The following is a 19996-nucleotide window of genomic DNA, read 5'->3' on the forward strand; positions in this document are numbered from 1 at the left end:
TTACTGGTAAAATGAAATTGCATCACAGAGTCATGAAGCATCACAGAGTGACTGTACTCAACTGTCTGACACTTACGAAAAGAGAAATGAAGCAGCCTCAGTCCTGGGCACATTGTTAGAAGCTTTCAGTAACAACATGTACTTAGAACATGTCTCACAACTAAGGAGCATAAACCACCTATAGTACAATAATGACTCCCACAGTATCTCTGCCACTTTACCTCAGCCACCAGGAGAATGCCATACTGGATCAGCCTTTCCACAGACTCGTGGCAAACTTGATAGACCATCTGGCAAGGCTGCACAACATAAAAGGAATGCAATGAGCAAGTGAGATCCATTACACTCATTACAGCACCATCATTCCCTGTTCAGTATGAATGTTTTACATCCAGCAGTGTTATTTCTTTTATGCAAGCTGTTAAACTTTTATCAGCATAATCCCAACGCATCACTCTTGTGTTTATCCTGGCAGACATAAAAAAAAAATTATAGTGAAATAGGATATTTAAAATATGTCCAAGATTTTCCCGAAATGCGTTACCACTGGTAGAAAGCCACATTAAATATTCTCCCTTTTTAATAGCCTCTAACCAAATTTTAGTTTGTTAACAATTCTGGAATAAAATCATCATAAAATTAAAATTATTGAAACTCATAACAGTGATGTATTTGGAATTTAAAGGAAACTACAATTTCAAGAAATTCTCTTACGTGTTTGAAACTGAATAAAAAAGACAACTTCTTTTACATTATTCATAATCATTTAGGAAATATTTCCTTAGTGAAGAAATAACAATCAATTATTAACTCTGAAAGCAGAAGGATAGTATTACTAAAGAACTCTAGTATACGAGCTAACATTACTAGCCAGAAAAAAACACTAAATTTGGCTTATGCTTCCATAAAAAGTCACAAGTCAAATATGAGTACAGTTATAAGAACTAATTCAAGAATCTCTAGAATTTTAAGTAACTTTTACACATAAGAAAAAAGAACATCTAGCACTTGAAATTCAAAGTATGCAGTGTCTGAAAAGTGAGATAACATCAGCTCTCGTCAGTGTTTTGTAACAACAAAAACTGAAGTCAGGCCATGTTTAAAATTGCCACTAAGTACTAGGTGTGGCCCAACATGAGTACAGCACTCCCATGCAAATAAGGGATATCTTTAGCATATGGAACCTTACTTCCCAACATAATTTCAATCACCTGTGCAAATTCATAGGAGCTGGGTACTCACAAAAACTTTTGTTTCTTTAGGTAAAAAAAAAATAGTTTGGGCAGAATGCAAATACAGCTGTGATGATCTAATGATAAGAGTTACAAAGTATGTTAGAGAAGTTGCTCCCTCAGCTTCCCACAACTCAAGGTGGGCTTCTTAAAGCTGCCTTTCTCAGGAAAGGCCTAAAACACAACAGAAATGTCCCAGGCCCAGCCCAGCGTCACTCACTTCAGCACCTGCAGAAGCAGCAAGTACCCAGTGTGTGAGAGCCACTGATACCCACCACCATCACCGACAGTGAACAGATCACAGCTGTGACACTAGAAAGCATCCTGTAATTTTAAAATAACAAGCAGAACAAAAACTGTACAATTAATTCAATTACTTACCAAAGATACAGTGAATTCATTAGAAAGCAAGTAGCACAAGCTGGCAGCTTTTCGGACCAGGTGTTCTTGACTGATTAAACCATGAGAGGCACCACTGGTACCATTCCTGTACCTCCTGCTCTGGATCGCGTGAAGACTGCAGGCTGGAGCACAAACAAACACAGGCAAAGTTTCATTTTCCAAAGAGCTTTATAGCAAAGGAAACATCAAACTTCTGTTTTGTCCACTTCTGAGGCTAAAAGCAGCCAAATGTTACACATGCCATTCAAGAATAAAGAGAGACTTAACCACTATTTTGTGTCCAGTAATCTCAGATCAAAACAAAATCTCATTAAAATATTGCTCACCAGAGCACAGGTTTTGCCATGTTGGCTCAGAACTCTGATAGTGCCTACGGCAGTGACCAATACACAAACACTTCCAAGAAAGATAAAGGATGAGGGGAAAAAAGAATGGAAACGTTCTTCAAACAAAACACAAGTTTGCTTTAAAACTGTTTGTTAAGGTAAACGTGGGTAGAAACAGGAAGCAAAAAAATATATTAAAGTAGGTAACATGAGAAACTGATGGGGATTTTTGTGCAGATACTTTGACTTTAAGGGTTACAAGAAAGTCTTTCCTTGATAAACCCCAAAACATACCAATAACAGCCTCTTTAATGAATACATGAAGTATTCCATTGCTGTAGAAGTTGAGTTCAAAGACAGCAGGTATTGTGATGCTGGGAGTGACGAAGAACTCATTGTTTCTGCTTGTGTTTGTGATATTTACACAGTTCCCCAACAAGTGGATGGCATGCATGACAACATCATCTGAGTTCCCTGAAAATCCCAAGTCAAAGTCACGGGCTAGGACCTCCTCCTTCATGGAGAAGAAATCTTCTACCAGTCTGGAAAGATCAGTTCCCTAGAAATAAACACAGAATCACACAGTTAAACAGTTTATCAGTAAACCACAGAATCAGGTATATTTCAAACGCAATACATTAACCGTCAATAATCCAAAGCACACCAGTTGTATCAGAAAAACTGATTTTCAATGAGGTTTTGATGAAGTAGTTCCACATGTTTTGAATTACATGCAATTATAATTTACAGCCATGGAACTATTTGGGAATGCAAGGTTCTTCTTTGTTTCTTGGTGTATTTCACAGCCTGCAGAGACCTGAATACCTCAAGATACCTCAAGACTATGTCAGAGGTATCATGTTTCCATTACCTATGCTAAAAAGTGAATGCTCAATTAACTGGGAATATTGCACTTAAAAGAACTCAACAATTGGTTTGGAACATGAGGAAAAGCCTTCCCTCAGGCACCTCCTTTTCTTGTTTTCCATCAAGATGGAGTCAGATTACACTGTAAAATGCTTCTTTGAATTCCACTATTTTAGGGAATTGGAAAGACCAGGCTGATGAGAATTGTGTCACTTCCTCCACAAGCAGGATTGTACAACTGACCAATATTTTTCCATTTGTTCCAATTTACGTGCAAGAAAAGCTTCAGACTTGAAGGAATTTTAGAAAAAATGCAAAACAAACTTGTAGGAGAAAAAAAAATTCTTCCAACTCTCATGCACAAGACTTCAGGTAAACATGAGTATCATTCTGCCTTTGTGATACAGTATTTTAGAACTGAGGAACAATAAAATCAATTTGGAAACTAATGGAACAGTTTCTAGAGTATTCAATAATGAATGTGTTTTGAGATCTAAAAAACAACTCTAATACAATAAATGAAACCCATGTAATCTTTAAAAAAAGGATAACATTTTGAATTACAAAGATCTATTTCCACATAAGCATTTATTATCATCCCATCGATAATGGCTTGTGTTCAAGCATCCACTGCTAACTAAAACATCAGCACTCAGACTGTCTGAAATCCACTTTAATTTAAATGCATCTTTCTTTTTTTTATCAGTATCATGCAATATTAAAATCCAGACTTTTTTTTTTTTAATACGTTAACAAGGCCAAAGCAATGTTTTGCTATTTAAGCAGCACAGAAGCCTTACCTGCCTGTGTCTGTACAGCAACAAACAGGCAACAATGTGGGTAGACATCACAGCACAGGACTTGTCAGCAGCTAGAAGTGAAGAAGGTAAATTTGTTAAGCACCTGAGACATTCAGAACACCATTACAAATTAAAGAGTGCCCACTATTTTGATGTGGGCACAGAACTGTACCCACTGAATGAAATACAAAGTATATTATGTCTGTCTAGAAACAATATTAAAATAATCAAAGTAACTTGGACTAAGAAGGCTGAATAAAGCTTAAATATTTACTGAGGTAAATACTGTTTTCTGTGTATCTCTGGTACCACAAATCACAGATCTACTGACTGAAGCATATACCACATAACCTATAAAACCTGGCAACAGTGGTCTGTGCAGCTAGATGGGTTCATGTATGATCTTAAATAGAGCCATTAAGATACTCCAATAGCTGCTTATGTGAAGAGTCAGGCAATGAGTGTATCAATACGGCAATCGAGCACTTCAGAGTACGGCAAGTTCAGTGTACTAGTCCAACAAACAGAACAACAATCTTTTACTTGATCAGAAAGTTTATTAAACTTTGAAGAGGAAGGAGGGAGAAAAATGATGGAGAATTGTCAAGATTATGTAAGTCATGAAATGATCACCTGAATGGAGACAATTAGGAAGTGTGACATTACCACACAGAAAATCCATGCTGTCAGCAAAACCAAACAGGCAGCTGTCAGCAACCTGCTCCAATAGGTGTCCCTGCCTATGGCAGGGGGGCTGAAATGAGATGATCTTTAAGGTCCCTTCCTATCCACACCACTCTATGATTCTGTGGTAGTGATACTCTTCAACACTTACTGAACAAAACGTGCTCAGCCAAGTTGGATATCAGCTCTCTTCTGAAGGGTTCGCTGGTGATATCCCTGGAGTTGGGCAGTGAGGCCTCTGCACCTTCATCCACATTATCATTAGGTCTGAATACAGAATAAAAATTAACATGATGACATTTAGATTCTGATCAAAATGTCAAATATAAAGTGTTTTTTTTTAATGTACACTAAATGAACCACAGCACAAAATACCATTACAGTCTGGTAAAGGCAGAAAATGTTATCAGCAAAAAGCTCTACCAATTTTTTCCTGATTATTTCTTTGCACTGCACAACATTTTTCTTTTGGTAGTCTTATCCATGATAAGACTCATAACTTTGCTGTAACACCAATTACTCTTTTTCCTTCAACAAATATGGACAACAGTAGAAAAAGGAAATTTGCCTGGAAGACAGAGCCCAGTCTCTCTACAAACTAGAAATGGTCTTTTGTATGGACATACAACTTTCTAAAGGTACAGGACTGACTTTGTCCCCACCAAGACCACACAGATTTGTATAAGTCCTGGAGAAAAACAACTAAAATGTGTATCTATGCAACAAATGTAGAACTAACCCTTGAGCAGTTTTGCAGTTCTGACAGTCACCTCCTTGAAAACAAGGAGTACTCACTCACAGGTCCTGTTTGCTTTGGAATTACTCCAAAAATATGGTGAAATGTTTGTGAGGTTTAAAACAAATTCTTTACTTTTCACTAAGCATGTTATTTTCCTCCCTAAACTACTCCATAAAATTTATAAACAAACCAGCAGAGGTTACTAAAATAAAGGAAAAAAGTCTATTTGAATTTATTTGAACAGAGCTCATCAGGAAGAATGTAACTCTTGTAATAAATTGCACAGTTATAACTGCCTAAATTTTGCACTTTTCTATTAACAATTAGATTATCCATGGAGAGTTCAAGCACTGCTTGGAATGTAATGCAGAACACTAAAAAGATAAACAAACAAACAAATCCCAACTCGTCCTCCCTTTCAGTAACACCCCCAAAAAATCTCTACCTTGATGGAAGTATAGCTGGTAACAAAGCTTGTTCCAAAGAAAGAGGAGCAGGCACAGGTTTTTGGCTTTGGCTGTTTACATATTCCTGTTAAAGAAAGACTCATTATTTTTTGTACTTTTTCTGCCTTATTCTTGCATTCAACTGATAATGCTATTACAGGAAAAAGGCAATTATTCAAAAATGCAACTGATTAAAAATAGCTCACACTAAAAAAGCAGTAACGAGGTCAGAGACATTAAAACTTTTCAACAGCTTATTCCCTTTTGACTTTATTTTATGCAAAAAGCAGACTTCCCACAGCAAGAAATCTGTACTTCATAAAAAAACTTCGAATGAAAACAACACATAACCTCTGTCAGCACCCTGCTGTGAACAACTCCTTTGAGATGAGTCCCACAATTACATTAATGAGAACTGCCTCATTAACATGAGTGAGAGCAAAGCCTAGCACCCATTCAGATCCAGCATGGAGACTGTAATTATTGCTTACTCCTGCCTTACTCAAATTCCAGGATAGAGAACTTCTCCTAGGGAAAATAGTAGTGTACAAAACTCCAGTTGCAAGATGCAAACTAAAGCCCCCAGGAAGCAGGCAGGGTACTGCATGCTTGGAATTCCTGAATCCCAAATTTCTCAAAAGCCAAACTCCACTCCTTATAGGTTAAAATTTACACTGTTCTGTTTTCAGGACACTGTGTTCCCTCAGTTTCTGTAAAGAATGGGAAACTAAAGAGCCACTTAACCTGCTGGTCAGGAAAACAGTTCCCTCTCGGGAAAGTTGCTTAAAAGACTTCCACAGCCTCTCACACACTCTTCTGCTTCCAAGCCTGTGCTCATACAACTGCAGATGCCCAAAATTAATCCCCAAAGCTCATCTGCTTTAGAAAAACCTGCAGTGGCACAACTACAGTTACACTTCTGCAGATCTGAGCTGAGGCACACTTTAACCATTTATGTAATTTATCACCATTCACAAAACAAGGAACACAGGTACAAATGAGACCTGACAGAAGCTGCTGGGAAGGTACAGAGTGATTAGCATTTCACTAGATTAAGAGGGCAGATAACCCTCTTTTCCTTACACTGATCCAAGAAGAGTTGTTAACTCCCTACCAAGAATAGCCCAAGCCTTCTCCTTTGGAAGTGAATTAGTATCTTTCCCTGCTCCACTAATTATAATGCAGTGCAGCCGGTCACAATAATTTCATGCTGTGGTAACTGAACCCTCCAAAGCTCTCCAACCCTACTGCTTTTTCTGAGAGAAGTAGGGCAGAAAGAAGAACACCCAATTAATTTGAATAATGTTCTAGTAAGTTGCTGTTACAGTGCTTAATCTTATTAAAGTCACACTAAAAATAAGGTACACTGTGGCAGAATATAGATTAGTGAAATGTAGATTAGTACCAGCAGATTCTGCAAAGAGATCAGAGAAAATTTAGAGTAAAGGCAGATACTGCCACACTACCCCATTCTCTGAGAAACTACAGAATAGCATATGGTTAAGTACTGTAGGTAACAGCTGTGAATTAATAATGAATAATGAGTTTCAAAGAATATATATATTTTTATGATATATTACCCATGACACTTTTATAGCTACCAATTTGCTTAGCAATTTTAAAAATTCAGTGAGATAAATGCCCTTCCTTAACTATTGCAGATGTCATTAAATTTAACTGGAAAACAGCATTCAGCTTCCTTCAACTCCAAATGTCTCTACAATGTAAAGAATTAGTAGATAGTATAAGGATCATTTTAAAGATTGCTTGTTAAACAAAGAGCCCCATCAGTATGAATACTTAGACCATTTCAGAATTAATATATCAACTCTGAGACTGTTTCAGCTTAATACAAATGTGTCCAAAGACTTACACATTCATCAAAAACAGGGATACTTTTGTCCTGCCAGAATGGACTGCAGCAGGTAATACTAATGATGATAACCCACAAAGAGAAAAGCAAAATTAATGTGTGCCACTATTGAAACGCCACAAATGCTGAATCTTCAAAAAGACCTTCAAGATACCAAACTTACTTTTAAGGAAAATGGTTGTGCAAAATCTACTCTGACACATCCATAATTCTTCCGCAGCATTCTGAAGACTCCTCTAGCTATACCCCAAAGACTTTCATTCTTCTTAGGCTTGCCCTAGAAAACAGAGGTGGTTGTTTTGCTTTTCTTCCACTTTGCAATTAAAAGGTTATGTTTAAAATTAAAGTGCATGCAACACCAGACAAAGCAAGGCCAAAGATTTTGACACACCTTGTAATTTCAAGTAAATCTAGAGAGCTATTTTTCAAGATATCCCCTTGAACATATTACTTGCCATGTCATGAATTTGCATTCAGAAGTGTGTCACCTGCACCTCGGCACTCCCCATTAGAGACATTTTATGATTCAAGGCTGAACACAAACCCTGTGTCCATGGAAGAGAGGACTAGCAGAACCTTTCACTATGTAACAAGTTTTCCTGCACATAAGCAGAAAATCCCCTAGGCAAAACAAGTTGTTGGATTGCTCTTACCAGCTGCTCACTGTTATAGTGACCTTCAATTATGCGATCATAGGAGATTCCCACAGGTATAATTAGGACATCAGGAGTAGCATTGGAGAAGAGAGCATCCACCACCACAGACAGAAGACCCGCTCTAGCTCCAGATGTCTTTCCACTTCGAGACCGTGTGCCTTCCAAGAATATTTCTAGAAACTGCTGCTGTCTCAACAATTCTTCTATGTGCTGAATACAAAAAGATTGGAAAAGAGAATAAATAAGTATCTAATAATATTGGCATACATATGTATAGTAACATATTTCAAATATATTGTCAGTAAGCATTTCCTTTTAAAAGCATTGGACGATCATGACTTGGCCTGAGTACTTGTGGGAAAAAAAACCCAGTAATTAATTAATGCCTGACACAATCCCAGACCTATGTGGAACTGAATTTGCCTGAATATATAAGCAGTATAATGACATTTGTTGAAAAAGCATCTCTAGCAATGGTTGATGCAGTTGATTCACGTTCATCTTTCCTTCTGGTTCCCCAGCACATCCCATCTTTCAAGATGCAAAAACAGCTACTGCACTGAATAGCACAAAGGATTACACCAACCTATCATGAACAGAGACATCCATTGTGTTAAGTGAATCAGTGTAGAGATGCCTCACAACAAAAGACATCAGTGAAACAAGCGTAATTTAACTCAGAGAGCATTAATTCCCTGTTCTTTAATAAGGACTATGCAAGGTGGATATCTGCTAATCCTCGAAGGGGCTGAGCATGCAGTTTTCTTTATTCTATAAATTCAAACCTTCATAAAAAATGAATCCCCTTTTTGCAGTATGAAACTCAAGACAAATTCAAAGCAATAAATACATCTGCAGAGTGATGGAACTCCCTTTCCCACTTGCCACCCAAGTGAAAGGCTACCTACAGAAAGGCAGACAAGAAATACACACCACGTAGAGCAAAGCTCTGTACAGGAAATCCTTCCGGCCATCGGGGTTCTGATCCAGCTTCCGACGGATGAAAAATCCTCCCAGCTTGCGGATCAAAGTGCTGCACAGCAAAGGAGGATTATCAATCACTCATTTATTTCAGTTTGCAGGGAACTACTACACCTCCAAAAAATAATTCCTTGCACACAACAGGGGGTCAAATAACTGAAATTCTTAAAGGCTAAACTGTACTACACTACTTGCACATGATGGGACTACACAAATATTTCTCTATTTCACTTATGAACAGATTTCTTTACACTGTCTTGCTCCATTTCACTGCCTTGACAGGCCACTGACCAGGAGATTCTTGCACACTGAGATGCTGGTGACCCATGTAAGTTAACCTGAGATGGCCCCAGTCTGTGCTGTGCTGCAGACTGCATGGCCTGCATGACCATGGTGTGCTGCACACTCCCCTCAGCAGCAGAACCAGCTCAGCCAGCTGATTTTAACAGAGCAAACAGCAGGCAGCTGCCACTTGGCACCAGCAATTACACCACCTGCATGGCTCTGCATTTATCTCATAGTAGGAAGAAGTTCTCATGAGGACATCCCTTCTGCTTGACAGAAGCAATGATAAATAGGGTTGTTTACTTGCAAGAAAATCCTTTACTGGGTCAAAAGAGCAAACATGAGTACCCCTTTCTGCAGACAGGGTGCTATGTGTGCATCATGGGCCTGCTGAATGCTACAGAACTCAGGGCACCTAGTGCCTAAAGTAATGTTAGATCCTCTATGCTAAACTCTCTTTATAATGCTGGACATAAGAACTAGCATTTTAATTGATAATTTATATTATTTCATATATTATGAATTGACAACTTATATTTCACTGGAATTATTACAGACCAGGACCTACTGGTGTAAAACACCCTCAAAGTCAAGATATTTCCCTTCTTTCCTCATTGTTTCCTATAATATCCAGTGATTTTTTAGATATCAAATATGCCCAGATTCTGTCTCAATGGCAAAATATTACCTAAAATACCTCAGGTTCTTCAGCCACCAGAAATATAATTTAAACACAGACTCAAGTGGAATACTTTTCCACAAAGTATTATTCACCCAGTACTGTTGCTGCTCATTAGGTAGCTCAATAAACTGCATGAAGAGCTGTCCATTCACAACTCTTTCTCCCATATCTTCTTTCCTTAATCACTTAACCACTCTGAGACTCCAGAAAAGAGATAGCCTTTCTCCCTACCCTACTAGGGTTGTAACAGAGCCTCTCAGAAGGATGTTGTGATGCTCCCTTTCTGAACATGCCATAGGAACCAAGGAAGTTCTACATGATGGCCCAGTAATAGTCAGATAATTCTATACTTGGACATTTTGTGCAATAGGTCAGACCCCACCACCTCAATCTTTTTTTCAAATAAGGAGAGGTTATTACCTGAAGATGGGGATGTTGAGATTGTTCCCTGCAGCTATGTAGGGTGCTTTGATGTTATGGCAGAAAAGAATGAACGTAAGAAGCAGGTAGTCAATGTGGGATTTGTGAACAGGCAGAAAGATAAGAGGCAAATTCATCTATGGTGGGGAGAGAAGGAAAAAATAAACAAGTCAGTTGGTAAGAAACATAGACTATTACTGCTTTTCTTAAATCCACTGCTGAGATTGCTAGGATCACCTCAGCTGAACTGATGGTATTTTCCAGCTCCCATAATTGAGTTTCTTTACTCCTGGTTTTCCTTCAGCTGGGACAATTTAGAGAACAGTTTAGTCAAATTGCTGGTAGTCTTAGTTTTCATGGACAGTAGTTTTCAACTGTATCCATTACATTAACAATGATTAATACTCCCAGTTTCTTCAGTCTCAACAGTGTTGAGAAAATAATCAAACAATTAAAGACATGTGGAAAAATCCTCGCTGTCACCAAAGTACTGGTACTTCTATTAGATATTAGCAAGGATTTATGAATAGTGGGTTTCCCAAACACAGTATTCAAAAAACAACCCAGAAAAAAACAGGAACTTTTTAATTTGTTGAATTTATCTAATCAGTATTTCTAAGGTAAATCCTGCAAGAAGAGTTAATTCATTTGAGTGTAAAGAAAATGGTAGCATTTAGGAGTTTGTTTGACCAATTTCAATAAATATTGAAAAACTGGAAATAGATTGCAAGTAAGAAATAGGAAGTTTTTTCTTAAAAGTTTTTATTGCAAATCAAAGTGAAAAATCCTGACTAGATCTACTAATTTACTGCTGGCTGCCTCAGCTCAAAAAAACCAGAAATTATGTTGGATGCAAGGTTATCTGAGATAATCATTCAGCCCGATAGTTAAAATTTGATCCTGAATCAAAGGTAAACCCAGAGTTCACATAGTGTTTTAGGTTACACAACTCTAGGAGCATATATTTAATTAAGAATATATTCCAAAGTGTTCCTTTTGCATTTCAGATACAAAACAGTTCTACCTACAATTGCATTCCATACAGACTTAGCAGAACTCTCACAAAAAGAGAAGTGCTTCAAACATCATTAGAAACTACTTCAGAAACCTAACTTACTGGATTTTCCCACCCTCCCTTACCTCTGTTGCTGCTTTGACCATTTCTATTTGACCTCTGTGGATCTGGATATTCCAGAAGAAGCTGTTAAACAACTTCAGTAACACCCAGCCAGTCAACCTAAGGAAAAACAAACAGCTCAAAAAGCTTCATTTATTTCTGCCTCTGCTTTATATTGCTTCTGTATGACTAAAGGCAAGGCCAGTTCATCTGATAACTTATATTCAAACAAAATTACTATAAAATCCAGTTGCTAAGCAAGGTTTTGCCTATGGTTAGTAGCCACATTTCAGCCTCCTGCAGTTATGACATGAATCTTGTATCAACCTCAGTGAAGGCACTGAACTGGGAACATGACAGAGAAAAAATCATCCTTAGCAGTAAATGCAGACAACCACAGGAGGAGATTTTATCTAAAATAAGACTCTCCCTGAGATATTTGTATCTACAAATTATAATATTGAATAGGCTAATGGAAAAATTGTCTTTCAGACTATCATGCTGCAGATAGCTGCTCTTGCCCATATGAGCCTGAAACAACAAATGACACCAACACTGGTCTAAGTGTTAGCACCAAAACTAATTTTGGGAGAAAAGGAAAAGCTTGTAATGAATCTTATGATAAGACATATTCCTTGGAAAGGCAGAGGATTTCTGCTGCAAATGCAAATGAAGAATAACTACTATTTTATTAGCTAACATTAAAAAGGGGATTTTTATGAAAAATGTATTTTTAGAATAATTTTTCTGCATCATGTGTTACAAGCTCTGTTGGTATTATGCAGAAAGAACTTGTCCATCCTTCCACTCACTGCCAATATCAATGAGACAATTCTCTTACCTGATTAAAGCAGGCGACACATTTGCTACCATTTCCTGGAGAATTTTCCTAGCTTTTTTCTTCACTTTGTTGATAGCTTTAGGATCCGTCTGAACAAAACTACCTGGAGTACTTGGTTCAGAAGCTTCATCTATAATGGCCTTCTGGACTCTAACATTAAAAAGTAAAATTTATGAGACAGCCCCATAACAGAAGAGTCCAAGACACAGAAACAAGAGCTTGGAATGAGCTATGTATTACTACAGGAATAACTTGCAAACATAAAAAGCACCCACACTGAACTATTGTGTACTCCAAATGCATTAAATTTAATTCAGTTTTATAAGCTCTAATTTAAGAGGCAGGTGGTGACTTAATGGGCTCAAAGGTGACTGACTACATGAAATAGTACACATACAGTTCTCAGGTACTAATATTAAGTGACTGCCAATTTTCTGAAATGGTTAATACAGTTGAAAATTCAGGGGGAACAGGTGCAATCTCTTTTTTGTTAATGTTTTCTTTTTCTTGCCACAGCATTTTCACTTACCTCATTAGACAGATTTATGTAGTTGCTATTTTCAACTTCTAGATTATTGTTGCCCTTGAATTCTCAATTTTACCAAGTCTAACAAAATTTTATAAGTGCTATTTTCCCCCTTTAAAACATACCCCAGAGACACTAAGTGGCTTTAATACACCATGACTGTAGTGCAATGCAGTCTGCTTTACTTTTCGAAAGCAATACTATCATCTTCAAATGGGACTCAAGCTTTAAAAATTCAGGAGAATTAAGAATGTTAATGTAGGCAGTGCATGCCCTCTGACAAAAGCAGCCTCAAGGAACAATCATGTGATTGAATTTCTTTGCGTCCAAGGAAAACTGATACGTGAACAGCTGATCAGGGGCTCAAGATGCCATTTAACATGAGGCATATAGAACAGAAAACAAGCTCCACAAAGTTAAGGCTGGGTACTCCATTCTACAGCCTTTTTCTATTTTTTGCTGCACTCTCCAGGTGTACACTCCAAAATGCTGCTTTTGTATTATTTCTGAAACACTGACAATTTCTGGTGATGCAGAATGACTTTGGTGGTAATGATTTACATGAATCGGATAAACAGAAGTTTGAAGAGCTCTCATGTAGCAATTTATTTTTCTGTGTACTGTCTGCTGTTACCCCACTACACAACATTCATTTAGAGACTTGTAATCCTTAAACTCCCCTCTTTTACTATTCCAACAGAAATTGCAAGCTATATTCCAGAAAGGCTGTGCTAAAGATACTTCATCTTCTAGTATTTTAAAGTCTGATTTTCAAAACTTGCAGTTTCTAAATTAAGGCATATTTTAATGTACTAATAATTTTAAAAATAGTTAATTTTGTGTCATCTTACCTGCTGCTATTCAGCACATTTTCTGTCAGATTCTTGGCAAACATACCCTTATGAACATCCCTCTCTTGCACAAAAAGGACATAACAAAAGCGTCTTGCAAGCCACCCTCTGTACCTACAAAAACATGAAGGTTATTTCAATGTGATCCTCAAAATATTTTGCTGCCAAAAATAATAGCATTAAAAACAACTAAAATACAATTAAGAAGCAAAAGTAAGTAAAAGTTTATAAATGGCTATCTAAAAGCTTCTGTATCTTCTAGTAAATTGCCAATATCTTCATGTTATGGATGAAACAACTGATGCATAGCACAAAACATCTGAGCCAAGTGAGGTCTGCCTCCCTTCAATTCAGGGTGACACTGGCCTTAAAACATTCACAGGATCACAGGGAATGTAGTGAACAAACCCAGCATATACATTTTGTCTGTTCCCTGGAATGAACTCGTCAGCTCAGCGCGGCCAAAAGAAGTGATAGTGTTGATTTCCAATCTGGTGCTCCTTTCCACTGAGGAAAGTAAATGCCCAGCTAAGAGGTTTGATAACTTCAAGGAACACCAAGTCCTCTTGGGAAAGCTGCTCATGTAAGTGCAAGGTAAACTCTCACAAACACTTTTGAAAATATGTTTGCATTAGCCATCAAAACGAAACCCACTTTTTTAGTTAGCTTTTCTTCCTTTATAGTGTTTTCAAACACTCAGTCCTATGTGTCTTCTCCACACCTTCTCCTAGCAAAGTTTTGGCAAGAATATAACCACAAAATAATCAGTAAATCTCACTACAAATTCAATTGTATAAGATAACTTATAAAGACAATCTCCTTTTTAAATTAACCCTGTCCTCTACTCTCTCAATCGTACAAGCAGAAATCACCTGAGAAATTGTTATTTGGAATGCCAAATATCACAGAAGATGTGTGCAACAAGAAATGGCTTACACCCCATCCATCCCCCACAGTGGATATTCATCACTATTCCTCTCCTCACCTCCTTCCTTTACCAGGCCAGCAGAGGACAAGCCACCACTTACACAAACCAGACACCTGCGACCCCCAAACAGCAGAGCTGATGTGATGGGGCAGAACTAACAACTGGATGAAAAATTAAATTCTGGCAATTCCTAAGGCCAGAGCAGTAAGTTTTATGCAAAACCCCTATCCTGAGGTCTGCTGGTGCACTGCCTGGCTGCTGCTCCAGTCAGTATCTCAAACTGAACTATGGGTGACAAAGGTCGTGGTAGTTTCCATGCGGGAGCCCTGCCAACACCTTACCCGTTGTCATCACTCGAGTTACTGATCTTGGCTGTTAAACCTCCCCACTACATTTCAGTACATTCATACATGGGTTAAAAACAGCGAGGAAAGATGAGACAGAACTTTTACACTTCAAAAGGCCAAAGCCCTTCAGTGCACTGTAATTAAGATGGGTGCACATGCACAAGAAATGGGCACAGAGTGGCAAGGAATAATTACACAAATATTCAGACAAGCTATTTGTGCTGTCAGAGAAGAAGACTGGTAACTCTGTTTTAATTGGTTTTTTTCCTTTATCCTCCTTCTCTCTGGAGTCTGAGAGCATTACTGATTTTTCTAGAAAGCAAAGATGCTTCTTTCTGACAGTATTTTTTGGCAACTGTGAACATATCAGAACAGCACACAGCTCTTTGCAGGGATCTGTCAAGGTATGAAGGGTTCTACATTCATTTTACAGTTTAGACATAATGTAGTTCAATTGGAAAAATCTCTTTTCTGACCATGTAGCAATGAGAGAATACATAAATGACAGAGACCAGTCAAGAGACACTAAAAACTTGCTTTCTAAGGCCAGGAAACTGTGACTGTGTAGCCTCATGAGACCTCAGAACTTCATCAAAATTGTCCATTTTCACACTATAATGACACAATTTTCACACTATAATGACACTATGCTTCTCACTATTCTGAGCTAGATGTGTTTATTTCAGAATAATTCATTAACCTGTATTTTTTGTTCTTATATTTCCAATTCAAGTTAGTTTGACCATTCAAAATCATTAGACTTTCAAAACTGATTTTAAAAAAGTTAAACAGTATTTCTGTTATTTTTCTGTATTCCGAACTACAAGCTCAACTCTTAAAAACACCCACAATTAATTCAAATTTAATAAAGAACAGTCTCCAACATTAGCTTTCTCCCTCTCAAGCACACACAGTGCTGCCTTTCTTTCACTCAGACACTTTGGCTCATTTCTTTCAGGCTGCTGGCCTCTCTTTGTTTGCTCTGACTCCTCAACAAACACTGCAGGACATGCTTATGCTAATGATTTCTGTAAAAAAAACTTAGCAAGCATTATTAACTTTCCAAAGAACAGAATATTTTTGTGCAATTCTAGTATCTTCATCCCAGAATACAAGATATGATTCCAATAGCACAAAGTCACATCTTCATTTTTTAGATTTTTTTCATTTATACCACACTTTCCAGAAGCTGCACTCTGCCACTGAGGCAGAGAAGAGACAGATTTGTAAGACATTTTCAGGCTTAATTGCTATAAGTGGTAATAGTGAACATCTACATTGTGAGCCAGATCTGCTCAGTAAATTCAAGTGCAGCCTGAAGTCATTCTGTGTAAGGGAATAAAGCAGGTCCTCTCAATATTATCCTACAGATGCTGCCATTTGCACAAAAGGAGAAAGATTTTTTTTTGTGAAAAAATTCTGGGTATGTGTAAAACAAGTTTGACCCCTACACTCCTTGTCTATAACCCCAAAGGACTTTGCCCAGTTCCCAAATACACACAGCCAGATTTAACAAGCACGTTACTCAAGTCAGCACCAAATTTCTGCATTTAAGGACCACAATATATATCTACTCAGTCCAGACCATAATAGAGATTTCTCTATCATAAAATCAGAACGGTATGAATTTTAAAAGCAATAGAAACACTTGCTACATTACCTTGTATGTGTTTCATTGATGTATATGACATTACGTAGACCCAAGGAAGGAATACTAGAATTGAAGAAGTTATCCTGTAAAGCCAAGAAAAAAAAAGAGATTGATGGACTTTCATACATAAAAGTGGGTTTTATTACACAAAAGTAGCTTTGTCTGTTACATTCATCATAACATATACAATAACACAATGCTTTTTATTTGTACTCTAGGCAAAGCCAAACACAGAGAAGTGTTGAACCTGCCTATACCATACACAAACTTCAAAAATGAAAATAGAATTCAAATCACTATTTCTAAGTCCAATGCTTTCAAAGCATTCTCCAGGCTTTACTGTGTGGTTGTACTGGTTACACTCTTCAAGCCACAACATTTCATCAGATCCTCATGTAATATAAACCAGGACTTGTCGTAATAGAGAACTCATTTTAGAGACAGAACTTTATTAAGCCACACTGGGCATTAGTGTAACCACGAGAATTTGATGTTCAGTCTGTAGCATCCAGTTTGCCAGCAGATCAAGCATCATGTAACAACAGCCCAAGGGTCAGGATATCCATCCCTGGGTAGGTGGCAAATCTCCACATTCCTGCTCTGTCTGAACAACAAACTCAGTCCAGCCTTGCAGAGCCTTGTTACAGACTCCACATGCCAAGGTATTAACTGGGATGAGTTTAGGAGCACTTCCACAAGAAATATTCCTCAGCAGGAAGACCTAATTTCCACTCTTCCATACTCCAAGTGAATACTGTGCCCAAGAGGCTGATTTCTTCCTACCCAAATGATACATAATTATAAAACTGGTACCTTGCCAGCAGTGAACTACAGCTAAAACTACTGGAACTGTACGTGTCAAAGAAGACAAAAACAGGACAGCAAAGGAGAAAGATGGTCACCAGCAACAGCAGAGCATGGGAGCCAGGTAAGAGTCATTTGTTTGTCTTTTGTTTAGGACACACCATTTGCCACAAAATTAAAATATATGACTGTCCTACGTTATTTGCAAATCAGGTAGAAATTACATGCTACAGTGAGAGCAGAGAGTCTTCCGCTCCTTGCCAAAGTACAACTGTGCTGTATAATCAACCAATTGTTGCTCTAAGGTCTTCAGAGGAAACTTCAATGTTACACTAATTTATTTGACTACACACTGCTGGGGTTTTTTTGGATCTTATAAGCTGATGACATGTTCTGGCAAAGAGAAGCAAAATGGCTTGTTCTTGGTCTCCCAAACAATGAGCAACAAAGTTAAGTAGCACTGAATGCCAGTCTATACCAGTGTTTTAAGTGTCAGGTTAAACCTCATTACAAAACCCATCCTCCAGTGATACTGTCATACCTTAGCTTTTCCTTATTTAACTCTTCTCCAATCCTGTGTCAGGCAGAGCATGTGGTTCTGTGAGATCAACTGAGCCAATACAGGATCTCCCTGCTGGCACATAGAAGAGGCCCCAGCTCCCACCACCACATCCTGGCCTTTCCTGCTGATCTCTACACCTCCCCTCTTAACTTACAGCACCTCTAGCATTCATTACACCCTTTAATGTCCCAACTTCACATAGACAAGACAAAAAGCTAAACTAATAAAGCAGGTAGTTTTCTGCTTGGTTAGTGAACTTGATGAGCCCTCAGGAGAGCAGGAACGAAAATGAGAGAGAGAAACAAGACTTCCCACTCTCAGCACTGGCAAGTTGTTCATTTGGTCGCACACAGGAAATTTGGCTCATTCATTCATTCATTTTCCTTAAGAAAAATAATGAAAAAGGCAGCTCCAAAAAAAAGTATTTGGAATCTAATGAGAGGATTATCTTTGTTACTGTCTGTGCAAGGATGGTATTTTTTCCTTACAGAAGGCAACAAAGAGCTTAATAGGTCATGCCCCTTTCTTAAGTGGGATCTCAGGATGGTAATTAGTATCTTATTAAACAGACAAAATGCAGAACAAGATTTTTATTTTTAAAGCATAATTCCCAGTTTGAGAGGAACAGCCTAATTACTAACAGGCTAATTACTAAATTTATAAAGCCCTAAGTTGAGGATTCACACACACCTTTTCATAAGTCAAAATGCTCAACTTGTCTGTTTGAAATAGTCTCAGTTTATCAAATTATTTGTCATGTTGCCTATATCATACACAGCCTTCAGGGTACATTTGGATTTCTATACCACATTTGTATGTCATTGCTGCAATTGTCTGTTCTGGCAGAGGAACAGAGTGAAATAACTTCTCTTTGGTCAAAGAGAGAAGCAAATTTTCCCTCTAGCCCAGCCAATGAAGGTGTAACTAAGTGCAATCTAAAGCCTGAAGTGTACACAAAGCAAAATTACATGATGAACTGGTTGCAAACTGTATTGTGCCATTTTGCATCTTGAGCTTACAGAAAGCCTGCCCAATGCAGTTCAATAAAGTTCACATTTTAAATCAGCTTGCACAACCTCTTCTAGAGCCACCATCTTGACTCTGTTCCCAGCAGACAAATATCCCCACTATCACAACTGGCAGTCCTTGTTTCCAGGCTGGGCAGAGGCAAGGAATCAGCCAGATGTAGAAAATTAACTTTTCTCCCGAATACAGGACTGAGCAAGTTGCAAAGGAAACATATTGCTTAGCTTGCAAACTCTACCTATCCTGTGGATAGAGAATTAAAGTGTCCTAAAAGCAAACTTTCACACTTTGATATGCTCCAAATTCTCATTATTAATCTAATACACCTGATAATTTTGCTATCCCATTTCCTAGTAATAATTCTGAGGAGCTGGAGAATTTTGTGCAAGGAGTAAGTCTGCACTGAGAGGTGGGAGACTAAGCATCAAAACAGGTGCGTGCCATCCTTTAATTCCACGACAAATTAAACGTAACCACAAACAACAGCGAAAAACCACAGCACTTTATGATGTAAAAAACATTGTGACCTTAATTCTGAAAGTAAGGAAACTACTGCAACTTCATTACACTGCAACTATGCATTATTGTCAAACATAATCCATCCCATAATCTTCTTACCCGGCTCTGGGGAGTGCATACATAGCAGCATCGTCCCACAAACGGCCTTTTCCTGCTCAGCAGAGCCTCCTTCCATCTTAAAGTGGCAGATCGGAACAATGTGGGACGAGAGTTACTCTCTCCCTGCAGAAACAAAAGACCACTGTGTAAATAGGCAGAAATATGTGTCCTGCTGTGTATGGGAAAGCTTTGAGGAAGAGGAGTTGCTAAACATACACAAAAAAATTACCCCTCGGTTACTTAAAGCACAATTTTTTCCAACATTTTTCTAAAGTTTAAAAAAAATAAAAGCAAAATCTCAGTGTTGTACTTATGTATCTAAGCACTGCTGC

The 19996-nt window shown here is 38.0% G+C and overlaps 1 protein-coding gene across 4 annotated transcripts in view; it reads right to left on the bottom strand.

The window, feature by feature from the left end:
• Nucleotides 1-19996, bottom strand: part of GPAM (glycerol-3-phosphate acyltransferase, mitochondrial) — a 30508-nt gene that overhangs the window by 7039 nt on the left and 3473 nt on the right. For all 4 annotated transcript variants that reach the window (XM_083866521.1, XM_083866519.1, XM_083866520.1 and 1 more), the window contains 15 exons: nucleotides 19665-19787; nucleotides 16664-16737; nucleotides 13729-13842; nucleotides 12352-12501; nucleotides 11534-11630; nucleotides 10394-10530; nucleotides 8959-9058; nucleotides 8023-8235; nucleotides 7533-7646; nucleotides 5496-5581; nucleotides 4463-4578; nucleotides 3628-3698; nucleotides 2255-2519; nucleotides 1614-1756; nucleotides 222-299 (listed from right to left, as the gene is read on the bottom strand). In XM_083866521.1, the coding sequence (XP_083722647.1) occupies nucleotides 222-299; nucleotides 1614-1756; nucleotides 2255-2519; nucleotides 3628-3698; nucleotides 4463-4578; nucleotides 5496-5581; nucleotides 7533-7646; nucleotides 8023-8235; nucleotides 8959-9058; nucleotides 10394-10530; nucleotides 11534-11630; nucleotides 12352-12501; nucleotides 13729-13842; nucleotides 16664-16737; nucleotides 19665-19787 (1881 nt within the window). The remainder of the gene's footprint in view (nucleotides 1-221; nucleotides 300-1613; nucleotides 1757-2254; nucleotides 2520-3627; nucleotides 3699-4462; nucleotides 4579-5495; nucleotides 5582-7532; nucleotides 7647-8022; nucleotides 8236-8958; nucleotides 9059-10393; nucleotides 10531-11533; nucleotides 11631-12351; nucleotides 12502-13728; nucleotides 13843-16663; nucleotides 16738-19664; nucleotides 19788-19996) is intronic.

This window comes from Zosterops lateralis, assembly GCF_965231275.1.
Source record: "Zosterops lateralis genome assembly, chromosome: 8".
Lineage (NCBI taxonomy): Eukaryota > Metazoa > Chordata > Aves > Passeriformes > Zosteropidae > Zosterops > Zosterops lateralis.